The sequence below is a fragment of the Platalea leucorodia genome (assembly GCF_965183815.1).
Source record: "Platalea leucorodia genome assembly, chromosome: 6".
In the NCBI taxonomy this organism is placed as follows: domain Eukaryota; kingdom Metazoa; phylum Chordata; class Aves; order Pelecaniformes; family Threskiornithidae; genus Platalea; species Platalea leucorodia.
In genome coordinates this window covers 57,759,675-57,776,046 of record NC_138828.1, presented here as the reverse complement: position 1 = coordinate 57,776,046, position 16,372 = coordinate 57,759,675, and the positions used below count along the sequence as shown (strand labels likewise).

Below are 16,372 nucleotides of genomic sequence, written 5' to 3'. Positions count from 1 at the left end.
AGAAAGATTTAGCTATTCAAACCATGGATTCAGTTATTGTTTGTTTTTCTGGAAAGTAATGAAGATTTACTATACTATACTAACTATAATCCCCACAAAAAAAAAATACAGACCAGTCTTACTAGAAGGCTCTAGCTGTCTATGGGGGTCAGATGAAATTGTAAGACATCAGTAATTTTAGTCATGTATAATCTAGCCTTTTCTCCCCCCTTTTTGGTTTTGCTGAGTTAGGTCTTCATGGTCAAGGTTAGGTCTTCAACAGTCCAAAGCAAGCACCATTCCTAAGCCCTCCTGTCCTCTGATGTAACACAGGCAATCAACAAATTATTATGGTCATGGCCTGAAGGCTAGACTTCCTTCATAGCAACTGGTACTGCCTCTGCTTCAATGAGTGAAACAACATGCATTCATTACAAAGTTTTCTTCTACAGGTTGAGTCCTGGTGAGAGACAGAAGAGTATGCACAGCCAGAGTATAAGTACTTAAGAGAAATCAAAGCTAAACAATTCAGCTTGATATTTTCTTCTACGGACCATAAAAGTCTCTTGTATCTTTATAGTCAAAATAATGCGTATCAATCATCTCTACTGATAATTTGCTTTGTCCTTTCTTTGTACACAATTCTAACAAAATAATTTTTTCAAGGGCTTTGCATCTTGAATACTTTGATAGTAAATAATTTTTGAAAGGTTGATTAATGACATATTCTGAAAACAGGCCCCCATGACACACCTCGAGTAGGATATTCTCTGTTACTACAATATAACTGTACTGCTTTACCTGTCTCCTTCCACCCATACCAACTTTTCAGTTTCTTCAACATCAGAGCTTCAATGATGTGCAGGCAACAAAACAGATGTAAGGAAAGTGAACAGGAAAGTTCTAAGGTGCATGCACACTTTTTCATGTGTATATGCCTCATTTAGTTAAAAAATATTACAGAAGGAAAGAATAATTACCTAAAAATTTACCACAGTAAACAAAATACTTTCTTGCAAAATCTAAAAGGCCTAATTTTCTGGTAAGTTCATTACCACAGTCAAATCAAAAGAGTTCATAATGTTCTGAAGGATATACTGGGGCTCTCTGTTTATCTTTTAAGCACCAGTACTAGAATGACAACCACAGAATTTAACTCCTCCATTTCGTGAAAAAATAAGAACAGAATTTCCTATGTATCAAATAATTTGTGTTAGCCAGTCAGGAATATCAACTCATTTCTTACATTGAAAGTCATCATACCAATATTAGACTGTAACAGAATTCAGTTATTATTGATATGAAATGAATATGAACTACTATTCTGGGTATAGTGTATTCTCAATACATAGAACAGACTATATTATATTACACACACTTTGAAGATGCCCACAGAATTTGTTTATTTAATTCCAGTCATCAGATATATTTGTTTCTAGGCTATCAATGCACATAAAATGAAAGCTGCTAACTGAGAGAGAATACTAAATTATAATCACACTAATTCAAAAGATGCTGAAAGGAGCTTTGCCAGTTTTACACTTGGGTAATAACACCAAGGCTTATTCGTCCCCCTACAGTAATAACATTGACTTAAGAGGAGATAGTGCTGCTGATTTTTGCTATGTAAGTAGGATCAGAACAGGTCCCATTTCCTTGGAAGATTTCATACATTTTAATGAGTGTCATGTCGATACATGCCTCAGAGGAGGAGATTGAGTAGAGCTGACGTAAATACACCTGCTTTTTTATCTGCTTTCTCACCAAAGAATGAAAATCTAGGGCAGAGGATATGAAGGATATGAATGGAATGCTAAACATAAGGAAAGTAAATTGAATGGCATCGTATTTCCTAATTGCCAGACTTACTTGATCTTAATCTACTTCAGACTGTTCTTAGTTTAAAGATACATCCCAACACTTTCTTGTCAACCATAACATTCACTAGCTGTTTGGTTTTTTTTTTTTTTTTTACTTCCCTAACTTAAGCTAAATGAAAAGAACAGGCCTATAACATCTTGTTGCAAATCCTTTACAGACTGAATTGAGAAAACAGATTTAAGTTGTCTTGATTTTGACAGTGCTGAAGGTGCTATTGAGACGTGTTTAGTTTCTTCCTGTGCTTGCTAACTGTTTGATTGCATGATGTGTATTAAAGTTGGGGGTTTAAAATAGGAAAATAGATTTATATCTATATAACTCACACATTACCCCACTTGTTACAGATGTGCTTCTGAAGTACTTAAGGAAGCTCAACTGGAAAATACTCTCATTAACAAAAAAAGTAGTAAAAATCCCAGAAACTGTCAGCACTGAAAGCAGATTTTTTTTTTTTTTTCCTGAAAAAGCAATGCTTTAACCTAGCATTACTGTCTTTCTCATATTGTAGTTGAAGAAATTTAATGATAAGACATGTCAGCTTCTCTAAAGGTAACAAAGGGAAGGCTTTTTAAAAATTTTTTGGTAATAAATTATTACCTTTTAATTCTGTAACAGACACAGAGTTAGTTAACAGACTAAGCCAGTATGAAATCTAATATACCTGGAACAAGTTTCCACAAAACATACTTGGGGTCCTGCACTGGTACATATTTCATATTTAGAAGAAATGAACATATTTTTCCTTAGTTAAACAGTAATATTTTGTAGGCTGTTCAGAAAGATTTGTGTCTATTTATAATTAACTTTCACCTGAAAATAAAAATCAGATTTGCACATCAGTGTGTGACATAAAGGGATAAATATTCCATTCCACTGACAGTGATCTAAAGTTCTAACATAAATATCTTTTTGTACTTGTAAAATGACTGCTGAAAACCATCTACATGCTACATGCTCAAGGTAGTGTGCTCCTCAAAAATCTACTTTGAGAAATTCAGAAAAGGTTTCATCTTTGGTGCCTTAAATATGTTTTAAATCTATAAATCTAAATAGCATATTTATTTCTCTGCAACAAACATTATTAAGTCACTAGGCAGATTAGTTTGTTAGGTAGATGTGCTAAGATATATCTTTAATGTCCACAATTACATTAGCACTTGAGAATGCAGTCTCAGTTTTAGTCTCCTTAATTAAAAATGTTTCCATTTACTCCATTAGCACTCACCTACAAAGGTAAGCAGGATCACCAACAACAGGATAAGGGCACAGATGCACGGAATCAGTATTAGGAGCAAAAGTCGAAGGAACTTGGCAGAAGCCAGTTTCTGAGAGCAGCCATCCCCCATATTATCCTCATCTGTGCCTAAGACCTGAAAAACAAAAGAGCACAGTTTTATCATTCTGGTGTCAATTAGTAACTCTTACGTTTTCAATAGCAGTCCTCCCCATTACACGGAACAGCTATATGATTTAAAGATATGCTATAAATGGCTTTTAGGTTCTTAATGAAAAGCTGTATGTAAACTTTCTTTTTGGTGGACAGCCTAGCGTAATCCATATAATTCAGTTTAGTTCACCCAATATCCACAAACTTACAGCTTCATTGAAATTTCTAAACATTTCTGATGAACTAGAAGTTGGATACGCATTTCATTTGAAAAACATGTAAAATACATAATAAATTTAAGCAATAAGGCTAAATACAGCTTATTTTATAATGAAAAATAATCCATTACTAATTATTCAAGAGCTCCATGTTCTTAAATTTCTTTTATTAAGGAATCAAGCAACTGTTATAATCTTTTTTTAAGTAACAGTAGAAGTGATAAGGACTGTTCCCTTTATTATGCACCATAATGCTGTCTCATTTTTTAAGTACTTTACAAAATTATAACTTATCACAGTATTCTGTAGAGTTTGCAACTAATATTTTCTGTTCTATAAATGCAATATAGAAGAATAGAGAAAAATTATTTTCTGAATTCACTTGAGCTGCACAAAGCACAAAAATTCAAACCTTTGCAAAAGCCTAAACAGGTATTTCATGTATATATTTTAAAACATAACTCCATTAAGACTATGATCTCATATAAGTTACCAGACTGACTGCCACAAATGGAAGTTGAACTATTTCTTAAGGAATTACTGGACAGAGACTAGATTTATACCCCCCAACCTCACTGCCTTGCTGCCTTGACTGAGAAGACTGTAGGCATAAGTGGGATTTACAGTGTAATTTTCCATCATTCTGCAATGTCTCTTGTTCCAGTATGGCACAAAAACTATTTGTAAGGAAACTCTCCTTGCTGATAATATTAGAATTATCGTCTATTTCTGACACCCCTGGTTACTAGACATTGTGGACACTGTACAGACAGCAGAAATTAAGAAAACTGCTCTTGTGCAGTCTCAACACTGTCCCACTACTGGGCCTATCTAGCAAGCAGGATGTAAATTGATGATCAACTTAAAGATGGTGGAGTTACCTGAACATCTGAAACAGCCAGCTCAGGGTGAGAATAATAAGAGTGGTAGCTCAGTCTATTCAAAAGGTACAGCCTGGGTGAGTTGACAAGGTCTGTAATCTCATCATCACCATTTCCCACAACAAGAGAAATATAAAGAATGTTGCAGAGAGTTAACTGGTTGTCAGAAGTGTTTTTATTAATCAACAGCTTATTCAGAAGTTGCAAATGCTGCAATCCAAGATGTCAGGGTATCTCGGCGAAATTACTGCCCTTACCCAAAAGTAACACCTCAAATACCCAGGCACAGCAAGGTAAGGATTTAGGTGACTTTTAGGAACCTAAATCCAAGTGACATTTAGAAAACCCCTGCTTGACTATGTAACTTCCTGCAGTCCACACTTGCCTACTTTTTCATATTGAAGTCTTCAAAGTCTGCCTGAAGTTTTGCTTCTGATCATGCTGGAATGTAGCAGCTTAGCAGCTACTCATGGCAGGCTTCCCTGAATTCCATAACCTTGGTTTGCACAGCCTGTATTAGGCCCCCTTGGGAGGTCTGAGCGCAGGTAACAGAGGAATAACACAGCTCTGTAATAACACAGCCAGGAAAGAAAAAAAGAAAAAGAAAAATGGCATAAAATTGCCCTTTCTAACAGTGCAGTGGTTACAGTGCTCCCACAGGAAATGGGGCTGTTGAGTTCAATTCCCTCTTCAGCCTGAAGCAGTTAAGAATTAGACCTACAACTCAGTACTGAGTATGACGACCACCTGAACATAGACTCCTCTTGAATTAGAGCACACTATCCCTTGAAGCCACGATATTCTGTAAAAAAGAACACAGTTCTGCTGGGTCAGATAATAGGGAGCAGGACCATCACTACACAGCCCAGTGATTATGGCACTCCGGAGCTGACTCAGTTTCTTCAAGACAAACAAATGTAAGATCCAGCTCGTTTTCCTGAAAGAATGACTCCCAGTCAAGATGTACTTCTTGCAAATCCCAGGCAAAAGTGCCCAACTCTACCCAGTGTAATACAATGTAAATGCTGACCCATGACTCCACAAAGAGCTTGTCTTAGGAGTAAAAAACTTATGTTATCAATAAACAACAAAATTGTATTCTCAAAGAATTGAGAAAATACACAGAAATAGTATTCATCATCAATTTTTTTGACTCTTCTTGTGAGAATGAGGTGATGTTGAATATTTTGGAGATACACAAGATCTTAATCATCCCAAGCACAGGTGTATAACTGAGAGCAGAGTTACCACCACTGTTGTACAGATGCCTCAGAGTTAACCTAGGAGACACATTAAATGTGTGCCAATGAGAACAGTGAGCTGCTTACGTTCCTCTGTTTCTGTGAGAAATTTTTTCTAAAGTCTATTGGCATTGCGGATACCAGCTGCATTAGGCAAATGTTCATACTAAAGGAGAACCTCAAACATTTTCTTTCTTGTCAACTCCTGAAAGCAACAATAAACCTCAATCTTTGGATTGACAACTTACTACCACAGATTTTAAAAGGGACTGTTGTATCCAAATTTGCTTTCAGTGACTGCTCAAGAAAAGAATGTTGGATTGTGAAAGACATGCTTCTCTAAAAACCACGAATTGCTAGTTTTGTATAATAGCAAACTAAATATTTATAGGCAACTAAACAGCATGTTGTGTTTTTCCCTTCTACAGGAAAAGACCTCATGAAAAACACTAAACCTATTTAAAATCATCATCGGTGACTCAGCAAGCATAAACTTCATTTTTCCAGTTTTCCAATTTTGCCAGTCTTCCATCACTTGAACATCTACGTGAGTTTTTTCCATCAGTTTCTGTGGTGAATATGAAATAAAACTAGAGATAGTGCTAATGGTTCCTATATCATCAATGAGAATTTAATAAAGTGTCCTATAGATAAACATAAATGCATTATACCTACTCTTTATATATTCCCTGATACTGTTTCTTTCTTTCTTGACACCAAATATTGCAATACACAAAGAATATATGCACCAGTTTTAAGTGCTCTACTAGGCCAATGGTATCTGCATAAACTTCAGACGTGCTCTGTCCTCTCAATTCTAATAAATGATGGAATAGAGGCATAAATCGTAGAATCATTTAGGTTGGAAAAGACCTTTAAGATCACCAGGTCCAACCATTAACCTAGCACTGCCAAGCCCACCACTAAACCATGTCCCTAAGCACCACATCTACCCTTCTTTTAAATACCTCCAGGGGTGGTGACTCAGCCACTTCCCTGACCAGCCTATTCCAGTGCCTGACTACCCTTTCGGTGAAGAAATGTTTCCTAATATCCAAACTAAACTTCCCCCGGTGCAACTTGAGGCCATTCCCTCTTGTCCTATCACTTGTTACCAGGGAAAAGAGATTTGACACCCACCTCGCTACACCTCCTTTCAGGCAGTTGCAGAGAGCAATAAGGTCTCCCCTCAGCTTCCTCTTCTCCAGGCTGAACAACCCCACTTCCCTCAGCCGCTCCTCATAAGACTTGTGCTCTAGACCCTTCACCAACTTCGTTGCCCTTCTCTGGACACGCTCCAGCACCTCGATGTCCTTCTTGTAGAGAGGGGCCCAAATGGGACCTTCAGTCCAAATAATGGACTAAAGGCATAAATAATGGAGTCTTCAGAGAAAAATGGGCCTGTAGAAAGAAACGAGGGGTGCTACATGCTTATTCACTTGACTGACTTCAAGCTTCCAGGTTAGTGGCCAAGATAAGAAACCAATCTCCCTCAACTCTCTCTGTAGTCAATAGTTTCTCTGAATCATTCTCTAAGTCTGTAAGACTGAGGTACCTTGTAGATACACATTTATCTCCCTTTCCAAGGCAAGGGCAAGAAGACTTAGAAGCAGAATCCTTGAGGGCAGACTGAAAGAAACCAACCCTAAATGCTGGAGATCTTGGCATAAAATAGATTTAGCACAGCACTGGAGCAAAATATATTATCAATACTTGAAGAACACTGGTGCAAGTTCCGTTCCTACCACTATTGTAAGAAAGCTCAATTCAAGAAGGACTGTTTTGAATTAAATACTCTGTGCACCGTAGTTAGGAAATGTCAGTGTTTGTTTTTTAAGGCAACGAGTCATTTGCTTTTAATACAATCAGGTTTTGTATTAAACAAGAATATAGTCAGAATACAGGATGCTTAAAAACATCAGATAATTTCTTCTGACAGCTAAAAAATTCTGTCCCTAATGAAATGCCATTAGCCACTGCTTACCCGAGTGCCATTCTTTCAGTAATGACTGCAATAAAGGAAATACACCATTAAGTAACTCTGAGCTAATTTCAGCACAGATTTTTAAAAAATCCTAGGTTTATCTAGGACTGCTGGATCAGACTGCTCACAGTTGATTTTTCTGAAACCACAGACACAGAAAAAAGTAAGATGGAAAAAAAATACAGTCCCACCTGACTACAGAGAGACTAAAAATTCATTGGATCAAAATTCACAGCTTATCTTCTGCAAGATGTGCGGAGAACTTGAACTCATGGGCATCATTTCAATAACATGCCTGTCATATTAAAGCACAGAAATGACAGACTACATTAAGATTTATGGGTCAAAAGCGTATGGTAGCATGCAATTTTCCTTTTAGACACAAAAAGTATCTAAGTTACTAGTCTATAAAACAGCCTGAATCATGGTATAAGCACTATCTCCCGCTGTTGTCACCACAAAACTAACAGATGTTCTCCCAATAAAGAAATATCATTAGGGCTAATAGCCTACTGTCAGTATCTTCTGTGCATGATTGGTCTCTACAAAGAAACATCGAAGACAACTGTTGGATCAGAAGCATCAAAATATCTTGAGCAAGCCACACACCTAAGTACTACGCAGTGTTTATGCTGGAAAGAAGTGGAAAGAAGCCAAGTACTACCATGAAATGCAGAAAGACTGTCATTAGGGGGCAGTAAACAGGTGGCCTTGTAGAAGTCCTCATAATGCCATCGAGGAATTTGCTACCCAGCCAAGCAATAGTTCGTGTATGGAAAATCTGCTAGCTTATGAAAACTATCTGCAGTTCTTTCCACGTCCTTTATATTGTTCCTCTCCTAATGTTGAAGCAATGCTCTGTTGTCAGCTCCTGTGATTTTATCAACCTCATGATGCTGGTCTTAAAGCTCTAGATACTGGATTCACGTGACCATACCAGCCATTACAGCTTTCCTTTCCCTGTAAAGGACGACAGTTCCCAGTTCTCATGGCTACAGAGCAAAAACTGAACATCTGAAGTGTCAATGTTTAAACACACAACAGCATATATAAAGAATTTAAACATACTCATTCTTACAGCCTCTTTTGACAGACTCACAATATTCAAATGCCTGGGAGTGAGCAGCAGAAGCTGCAAATGTTCCACGTTTTTTATCAGTTCTGTCCTGTTCACATCAAAATTTGGGAGTCAGCAATGCACTTCTATTTGACTACTTTATCATCCAAAAAATACAACACCATGCTTTAATAGTCACTGTAACAAGTAGAAAGTGTAAGATAAATCCTCCAAAGGCGCAGGCAAAGTGACACGCTAAAAACAGGAACAGGCAAAAAGTCACTGGAAACAAGGTTTTGCATAATCTTTCATTTTCAGTGTTACAGGAATCATAGAGCCAAACTGAAATGGACCAACTGAAGAATGAATGTTAAGGCAGCATAAGAAACTGGATACTAAGCAGCTTTTATCTGCAAATACAAGCAATAATAAAATTCCTGTGTACAGGAATTTAAGAACAAAAGTGCCATAGTTATTCTGAAAGGAAATAGTGCAATTTAGAGGGGAAAAATAAATCTTTTCCTACAGCAAGTCAGCGAACATGAGAAGCGTGTTATTATCACATGAATTGTTATTTGCACAATGAAATGCACTAGTTTTCCTGATAGTTCAAGTTCACTGTAATCCTGTAACGTCTCCCAGGAAATTCCATATCCTCAGACAAACTACAAATTGCTGACATAATTCATGCAAAGTTCATTTTGATGACCAGACCTCTTTTCCCATCTGTGAAATAAAATACTCTGATTTACCCCTATTTTAACCACTGAAATATAAACATACTGAGTCATCATACCAATCTGAAATACACAGTATCCCAGTAAGGGAGAAGTCATATAAAGCTGGGCACATCTTTCCAAAAGAAATATTTGGTTGGTGCTAAATGCCATGTCCAGACAGATTCTTTTGGCTGAAGCATAAACCCGAAACACATTTAACCTTCCTGACTTATATTTTCACTTAAAGTAAGTAGAGTGTAACTGTGTCAGTGGGGTTTCTTCTGTGTACAGAAGCCACAATGCGTAAAGTAAGGTGATTTTTTGCCTTTCAGACTACCATAGAGACCCATTGGCCACTTCTTCTGTTCGGGTAACCTTTCAAGCTGTTATTAATCCAGCATGAGACACAGTGCAGTAAAAATCCAAACTGGGCATCACCAGAAGTCACCAATTCAGACTAATGAATGTTGATATGGTATTCTTTCCTTCATTTGTCGGACAAATGTGGGGTTCTTAACTCCTGACAAATAATTTCAGCAGTTTTGTGAGCCACTGAGACAACTTTGGAACTGAGAAATTGTGGAGATATGCATGAGAAGCTCAGAAGAGACAAGGTGACATTCAGGTATGTCTCACCCAGCTCGATGACAACACAGTTCTGATGCTGCCCCAGCTTCAGCTTGAGATAGAGCCAGCGGTAAGTTTGCTGAGACAAAACCCAAACACAACTGTGGTGTTCCCGCTATCTGTGTTTGAGACTCTGCACTGCTACCTGCCAAGCTAGATCTCCTTCGGAGTATGCCTACAGCGCTGTCCAAACAGCGTGACAGCAGACCCCTCAGACATAACCCACCCTCGCTTTGAACTTTCTAGCTGAGGTACAACCAGCTATCAGAGCCACCGGCACGCTGAGTTCCAAAGCTGTTTTTATCCGGGATGACAGATGAATGCTGTGCTGCCAGTGGTGCTACCAGTGTCCAAGTTACTCTCTTGCAGCGTATGCTCAGTTTAAGAGAGCTAGCTCCTGGTGCAACGTCTCTTTCATAATTCATTCTTCCCTTTCTGAAGGCTTTGAGGGAGGTGGAAATAAGTTGGTCACTCAGACATCAGCACTATGGCCAGGAGATCTGGAGCTCCGAGTTTATTCTCATTTCATCTAGTTCTTTTGGGAAAGGCTCCAATGTTTTATCTTGGCAATGTAGTGATTATAAAGGCACTTTGAAAAGCATCTATTTGATACTGAAATAAATCTAAATAAATAATGTAATAATTGGTCTCCCTGAGAAGATTTGATTTAGAAATCAGAAAGTTAGTCACATGCAAACTATTGACCTTGGTTCGCCATTACAAGGTTCTCCATTACATAACGGTTCGCCATTATGGGTGATCTATGCTTCGCATCTCATGGAAAGGGGCGGAAGTGGAAAAGAAAGGATTTTCTTGGATTCCGTATATCTGGTGTGATACCAATAACTGCTCTCTACCTCATTTAAAATGAGCATTAGACACACCATTTAGCCATCACATAGGGTCAATACTGACCACTCTTCAAAATTTGAATTAGAAGAGAGGAAAAAAGGGTATTTGTCACTACTAGAGAACAGTAGTATCACCTCTTCAATAGCAATGTTTGAATCTCTTCCTTTTTCAAAAGAAGTGCTGCTGAATAATGATTCCACTTTGGCATAAATGTCAATTGTTTACGTACTCACTTATATATTGTACATATTTACAATTATTTATAATTGCACTGATGTAAACCTGCAACTACAACAATGGATGCTTCCCATATTTACAATGGAACTTTGTTGAATTTTCAGGCACATTCAGATTAAGAAATTGTTCAGCTGATGGCAAACTTACTACAATTCTAAGCTCTCTCTTCTTTATTACTAACAGCTGGTGGCAAAGATGTGTGATGTTGTCATGCCTCATAAGCTGAGCAAGATTTAGTAAACATATGGAAGATATCAAAGATTTTTCAAAAACTGAAGTGTCTATGGAAGACATTCATTTTAAGAACTAGACTATGGTTAGCATTATCTGATACTTCTCAATATCAGAACATGAACATCCATTCAGCCTACCTCAGCAGGCAGTGGGAAATTGTTCTGGGGAAAGTAATCTTTAATTAATGCAGAATTTATGTTTGGGGGTTATTAGTTTTCTTTAACTTTCTAGGGCTTGCAAAAATTACTCATGAAACAGTGCCATGCTGTTTTTCTGAACACACCCAGAGACCACTCTTCATGACTACCCAGATGTTGACTGCATTAAGGTTTGCTAAGCAAGTAGAGCAGCGATGGCAAGTCTCTGGCTATACACTGCTGAGAATCACAATTCAGCTGGCGGGGGGTAACACAGTACTCGTTTCAGGTTCCTGCTTTGCTGGGAATTCAATAAGCAGATGCCTGCACAAGAGCCATTAGCACCAGAAAGCAAAATTGGAAACCATTTAAAAAACTAAAAAAAAAAAAAAAATCTTAGTGGCCTAGTTTGTGACAATAAAAAGATTTTGAAAAAACATTTTGAGGGGGTGGAGGTATACAATTAGAGGAAAACCTCCTCTTAAAAGCAGCTTTCAAGCCTGGAAAACTAGAAGGGACAAAAAGAAATCCTGCCTGCCCTGTGGCTCCCATTCAGTGTATCAATCACCGCCTGCGTAGAAATCTCACCACAAGCCCCATCCTGCGCCAGGCAACTAGACCTCGTAACTGGACATACCGTGGGTTTTTTTCCTATTAATACCTGATCAGTCACTTGCAGGTGACCAGTACATCACGTATGTGTTATGCACATTGCTGATTATACAATTACTTAACCTATTCAAAATCAGAAGCTTTCAATGACATGAATTGGATGCTAAACTGGAATGCAAGCTAAACAAATGGCAGGAATCTTCTTAGAAGCATTTGTCTCCTTATGTTTCATGCATTTCTTATTCATTTTTCTCTAAAATGTATAGATTCTTCTTACACTGTGAAAGTCTGACTAGAAGACATTAAAATTTTCAATTTGAATGTGTAATGTTAACTTTACACTGCTGACTTTTTTTCTGAATTGTGAATAAAAAGATACTAACTCTTGGACCAAGGATAAGAGAAGCAGCAATATTAATCAAAGGAAAGGACATGGTTTAGAGTCAAAGAAAAGCTTCATCTGTGCAGCATAGCTGGATATTTATTTGTCCTCTTCTCAAAGATGAAAATGGACTTACACAATGCCTCACAGGTCGATAACCTAATACCTATAAAATTATAGAGGTGACTCATTCATTTTTCAGTGGGGTACCACTTTGTTCAGAAACATGTCACCTTTGAACATTTTGCTTCAATAGGAGAAAATAAAGAAAGAAAAGGTTATTTTTTTTAAACTACCAGGACATCTTGACAGAAATAACTGAAGAGGTGACTAGAGATTAAACCTATTGATTATTGTTGAAGTTATGAAACAACGAGCTGATACAGAAAGCTCAAGATTAAGTGGGTTAACAAGGCACTTACACTGGTTTATGCGTTTGACTATGACTTTGATATAGTATCAAAGGTTTATGGATCACATAAGGATTTGTAGGATAAAAAACTTCCGTCTAAGTCACTGAAACAGTAACAATCTGGTGAATTATTTTGTCAAAGAAGAAAAATCCTACTGTATTTATGGCTAGGACTATTCAATTTAATTGTCATCCCTAAAATGGATGCCAGCTTTCCTCCCATTCACATTTTCTTCGGAAATCTCCAAGAGTCACATAATAATCCTATCTATGATGAGGAAAAAGCAAATGGAAACCATCTGAGTTCTTAGCCCTTCCAGACCACTATCAACACTACTCCATATACTCTTGACTTCATAGGGAAAAGGAGAACTGTTAACAACTTCTAAACACATTCAATCATCATTTCAGACTTCCTTTCCAGCCTTGTCTACGTGCACTACAAATTGTTTAAACTTACACCTTTAAAATGGCTGAGCAGGGACAAACTGAAGCTTAGAAAAGGTATTTACCACTTAATTCTTTTGTTACATGGTTGCTACAAATCAAATAGCAAGCAAGAAAAAAAAAGATAGCTACTTACTCTACAGTTCCTGATATTCTTTCAGATCTATCATCCATTCGGACAATATTCATATGTGCACAGAACTAGCATCTTTCAAACAATAAGCTGCCTCTCACCAATGTCTGTCCCTCAACACTGTGTGATGGCAAAAATGCACAGGCTGTTAAGGCAAGGTGGGCTCGGCCACCTGTGTTTATTCCTGAAGATGCGAAAACGCAGGAGCTTGGGGAAAGCCTGACAACTGTAGCATGTTCTGCTTCTATAATCTCCAGGTCCCACTGGTTCTGGGACAACTTTAACATAGGCAAAATAACCCACCCAGCAAAAGATGTGGCATCAGAAGCAGGAGCAATGGAAGAAATCTCCGTGTCGCACCTCTGGCCCATGGAAGTCCAGAGCAGACGTAACTGTATATTACAGATACATGCTGTATTTTTCCTTCGGCTGGGGCTGCACGGGTAGAAGGCGCGTCCCCTGGGTGGTGGATAGGGGATCCCTCTCTGGAGGGTGCACCAGATAAAATTGAAGAAGGTGTCGCGAACCAACGCAGCCTAAGGGAAGGCCACCCTGACAGAAAAACCACTGGCCCTCCAAGTCATGGGGGTTGGGCAGGAGGCCAACTACCTCCTCCCGGAAAAAAAAAAAAAAAAAAAAAAAAGTTGCAGAAACAACGAGCATCAACTTGGAGATGGAGAAAATCAGTAATGAAGTGAGGAGGAGGAGATGGAACTGGATCGGTCGTGTCTTGAGGAAAAAACCAACAGAAGACTGCGCTGTGGCCCTTGGGACTCCAGAGCACGCAGCCGCAGACCGATCGAAGTGGAAGAATGATGTTCGCGCCTTGTGTGCCTCCTGGCACTGAGAGAATTCAGATCAGATGCTGTACTGTTACATGAATGCAGAGCTGCAGGTCTGAGAGACCTGGGGATGGAAAGCTCCTCAATGCTACCAGTGGTTTTATTTCCAAGAGAATGCCCTGACTGCTTTCTGAAATCTAATGAGATGAACAATGCAAGGAGGACATAAATGATTTCTTACTGCTTCCTTCAGAGGCAGCAAGGGGGAAAAATGAGTCTTTTCCTAGGAAATGCTTCCCGAGTCCGAGAAGCTCTCAAGTAACTTTCAGTAATATTGGATTCACAGTAAAGGCTATTTGGAAACTAGGAGCATTTTGAGGTGATGAGCAATGGCAATTGCTCTGGGCAATTACTATTACTGTTAAATCACTGTTAAGTTAAATCTCTCTGGTATCAAACAGATCAGACATGAAGATTCTAGCACATTAGTTTTTAAAACACTAGGTTCTGTATATGGCAGAACTGAGTGTTACAGGTTTGAGGAAGAGAAGAAGGGAAAGACAGACTTTGAGCATCACTGACCAGGGGGTCCCAAAGCACAAGCATCATCCGCTGAGCGCTGATCTTGAACTGTCTCTGAACTACGACACATGAATTGGAATAGATGCAGTCTGATGCAGTCCCAAAGAAGGAAGCTGATGTCTACCTTCACTTCCTTTCCCCTAAGGACTGGGTGAAGATGACTTAAATGTTCAATATAGAAAATGCTTCTTTTGCAAGAAAAAGTGAGCCTTGGAATTCAGGAAGAGCAGTAGCTTATAGGAGCACCTGCAATGATGCAACCTGACAGTCTTCTTTCCCACAGGTTTACAGGAGCTGTCCCCCGTGGATTCTATGAGGAAAAGTTTTTAAAACTGGCTCAGTTTCTGTGTCCTCTCTGAAACAAAGCAATATGTATTAATTTAGCACGTATACAAAGGCTGGGGTCCCACAGAATGCATACTGCTGTGGGAAACATGTTTTGCAATGGGGGGCAGGGTTTGAATCATCAAAGCGTAAACTTCACCATTCCAAAGCAGTTCTGGCAGTATCTGATTTTCAGCCTCTTTTCACTTTCTAAAGGGCAATGCACTAAAAACTACCTTATGCTGGCAACAACACTAACAAAAATAGAGAATTATAAACTGTGTGGTACCCAAAGAAGCAGATTCTGCAGAGGTTCCACTGTAATGACAGAGATGGTTAAAAGGAACTGAAGGACAGCTGGATTAATTTTATCCCTTCATGATTTGGGGATCAGGGAAAGGGACAGGGGAGCAGACAACCATGGAGGTAACACTGCCACTTTGGTCAGTTGTGAGCAAACAAACTTTCCCAAGCTGATGCTATGATGAGGTGGTCACCACTTCTAGATGATTCTGCCCCTGATTACATGGACCCCTGTACTGGGTGTAGGTGGCAAGCTGCTGGCAGTGGGGGACTGCAGGGGTGGCCTCCATGAGAAGAGACAGGGGGCTGTCCCGTGCTGGACATGGCCAGTTCCAGCTGGCTCCACACCACAGGCCACAGCTGAGCCCATCAGCCAAGTTGGTGGTGCCTCTGTGAAACCATATTTAAGAAAGGGCAAAAAACACCACACAGGCAGAGAAGTGGAAAAGGAATGAGAAACAGCCGTGCAAACACCAAAGTCAGAGGAGAAATAGGTGCTCCATAGCGGAGCAGATATTCCCAAAAGGACTGCAGCCCATGGAGGATCCACACCGGAGCAGAGGAAGAGTGACAAGGAAGGAGCAGCAGAGAAGAACCACAGTCCTCCCCTGCTTTGCTCGTTGCCTCACTGAAGGGACTGAGCGCCACCTGCGGCGACAACAAGGTGGGAGGAGAGGAGTCTGGAGTGAAGCTGAGCCTGGGAATGGGGGAGGAGAGGTGTTTTCTCCAAGTGTTTCAATGCTTGCTTCTTTTTTTGTTTTTGTTTCACAATACCTGAATCAGCAATTAAACATTTATATTAATCAGTAATAAACCCATTTCCTCCAGTCAAGTCTGTTTTGCCCACAACAGTAATTGGTAAGCGATCTCCCAGCCTTTACCTTGACCCACAAGCTTACTCACTCTTGTTCTCCCTATTTTCTCCTCCGTCCCGCAGGATGGAGGGCGGTGAGCGAGCAGC

At 39.1% G+C, this 16,372-nt stretch overlaps 1 protein-coding gene across 1 annotated transcript in view; it reads right to left on the bottom strand.

Moving 5' to 3' along the window:
* The window catches only part of CORIN (corin, serine peptidase), a gene marked incomplete at both ends in the record, with an annotated part of 155,267 nt that overhangs the window by 133,855 nt on the left and 5,040 nt on the right, over positions 1–16,372 (bottom strand). Inside the window, one exon of the mRNA XM_082315508.1 lies at positions 3,086–3,230. Coding sequence (XP_082171634.1) covers positions 3,086–3,230 — 145 coding nt within the window. The remainder of the gene's footprint in view (positions 1–3,085; positions 3,231–16,372) is intronic.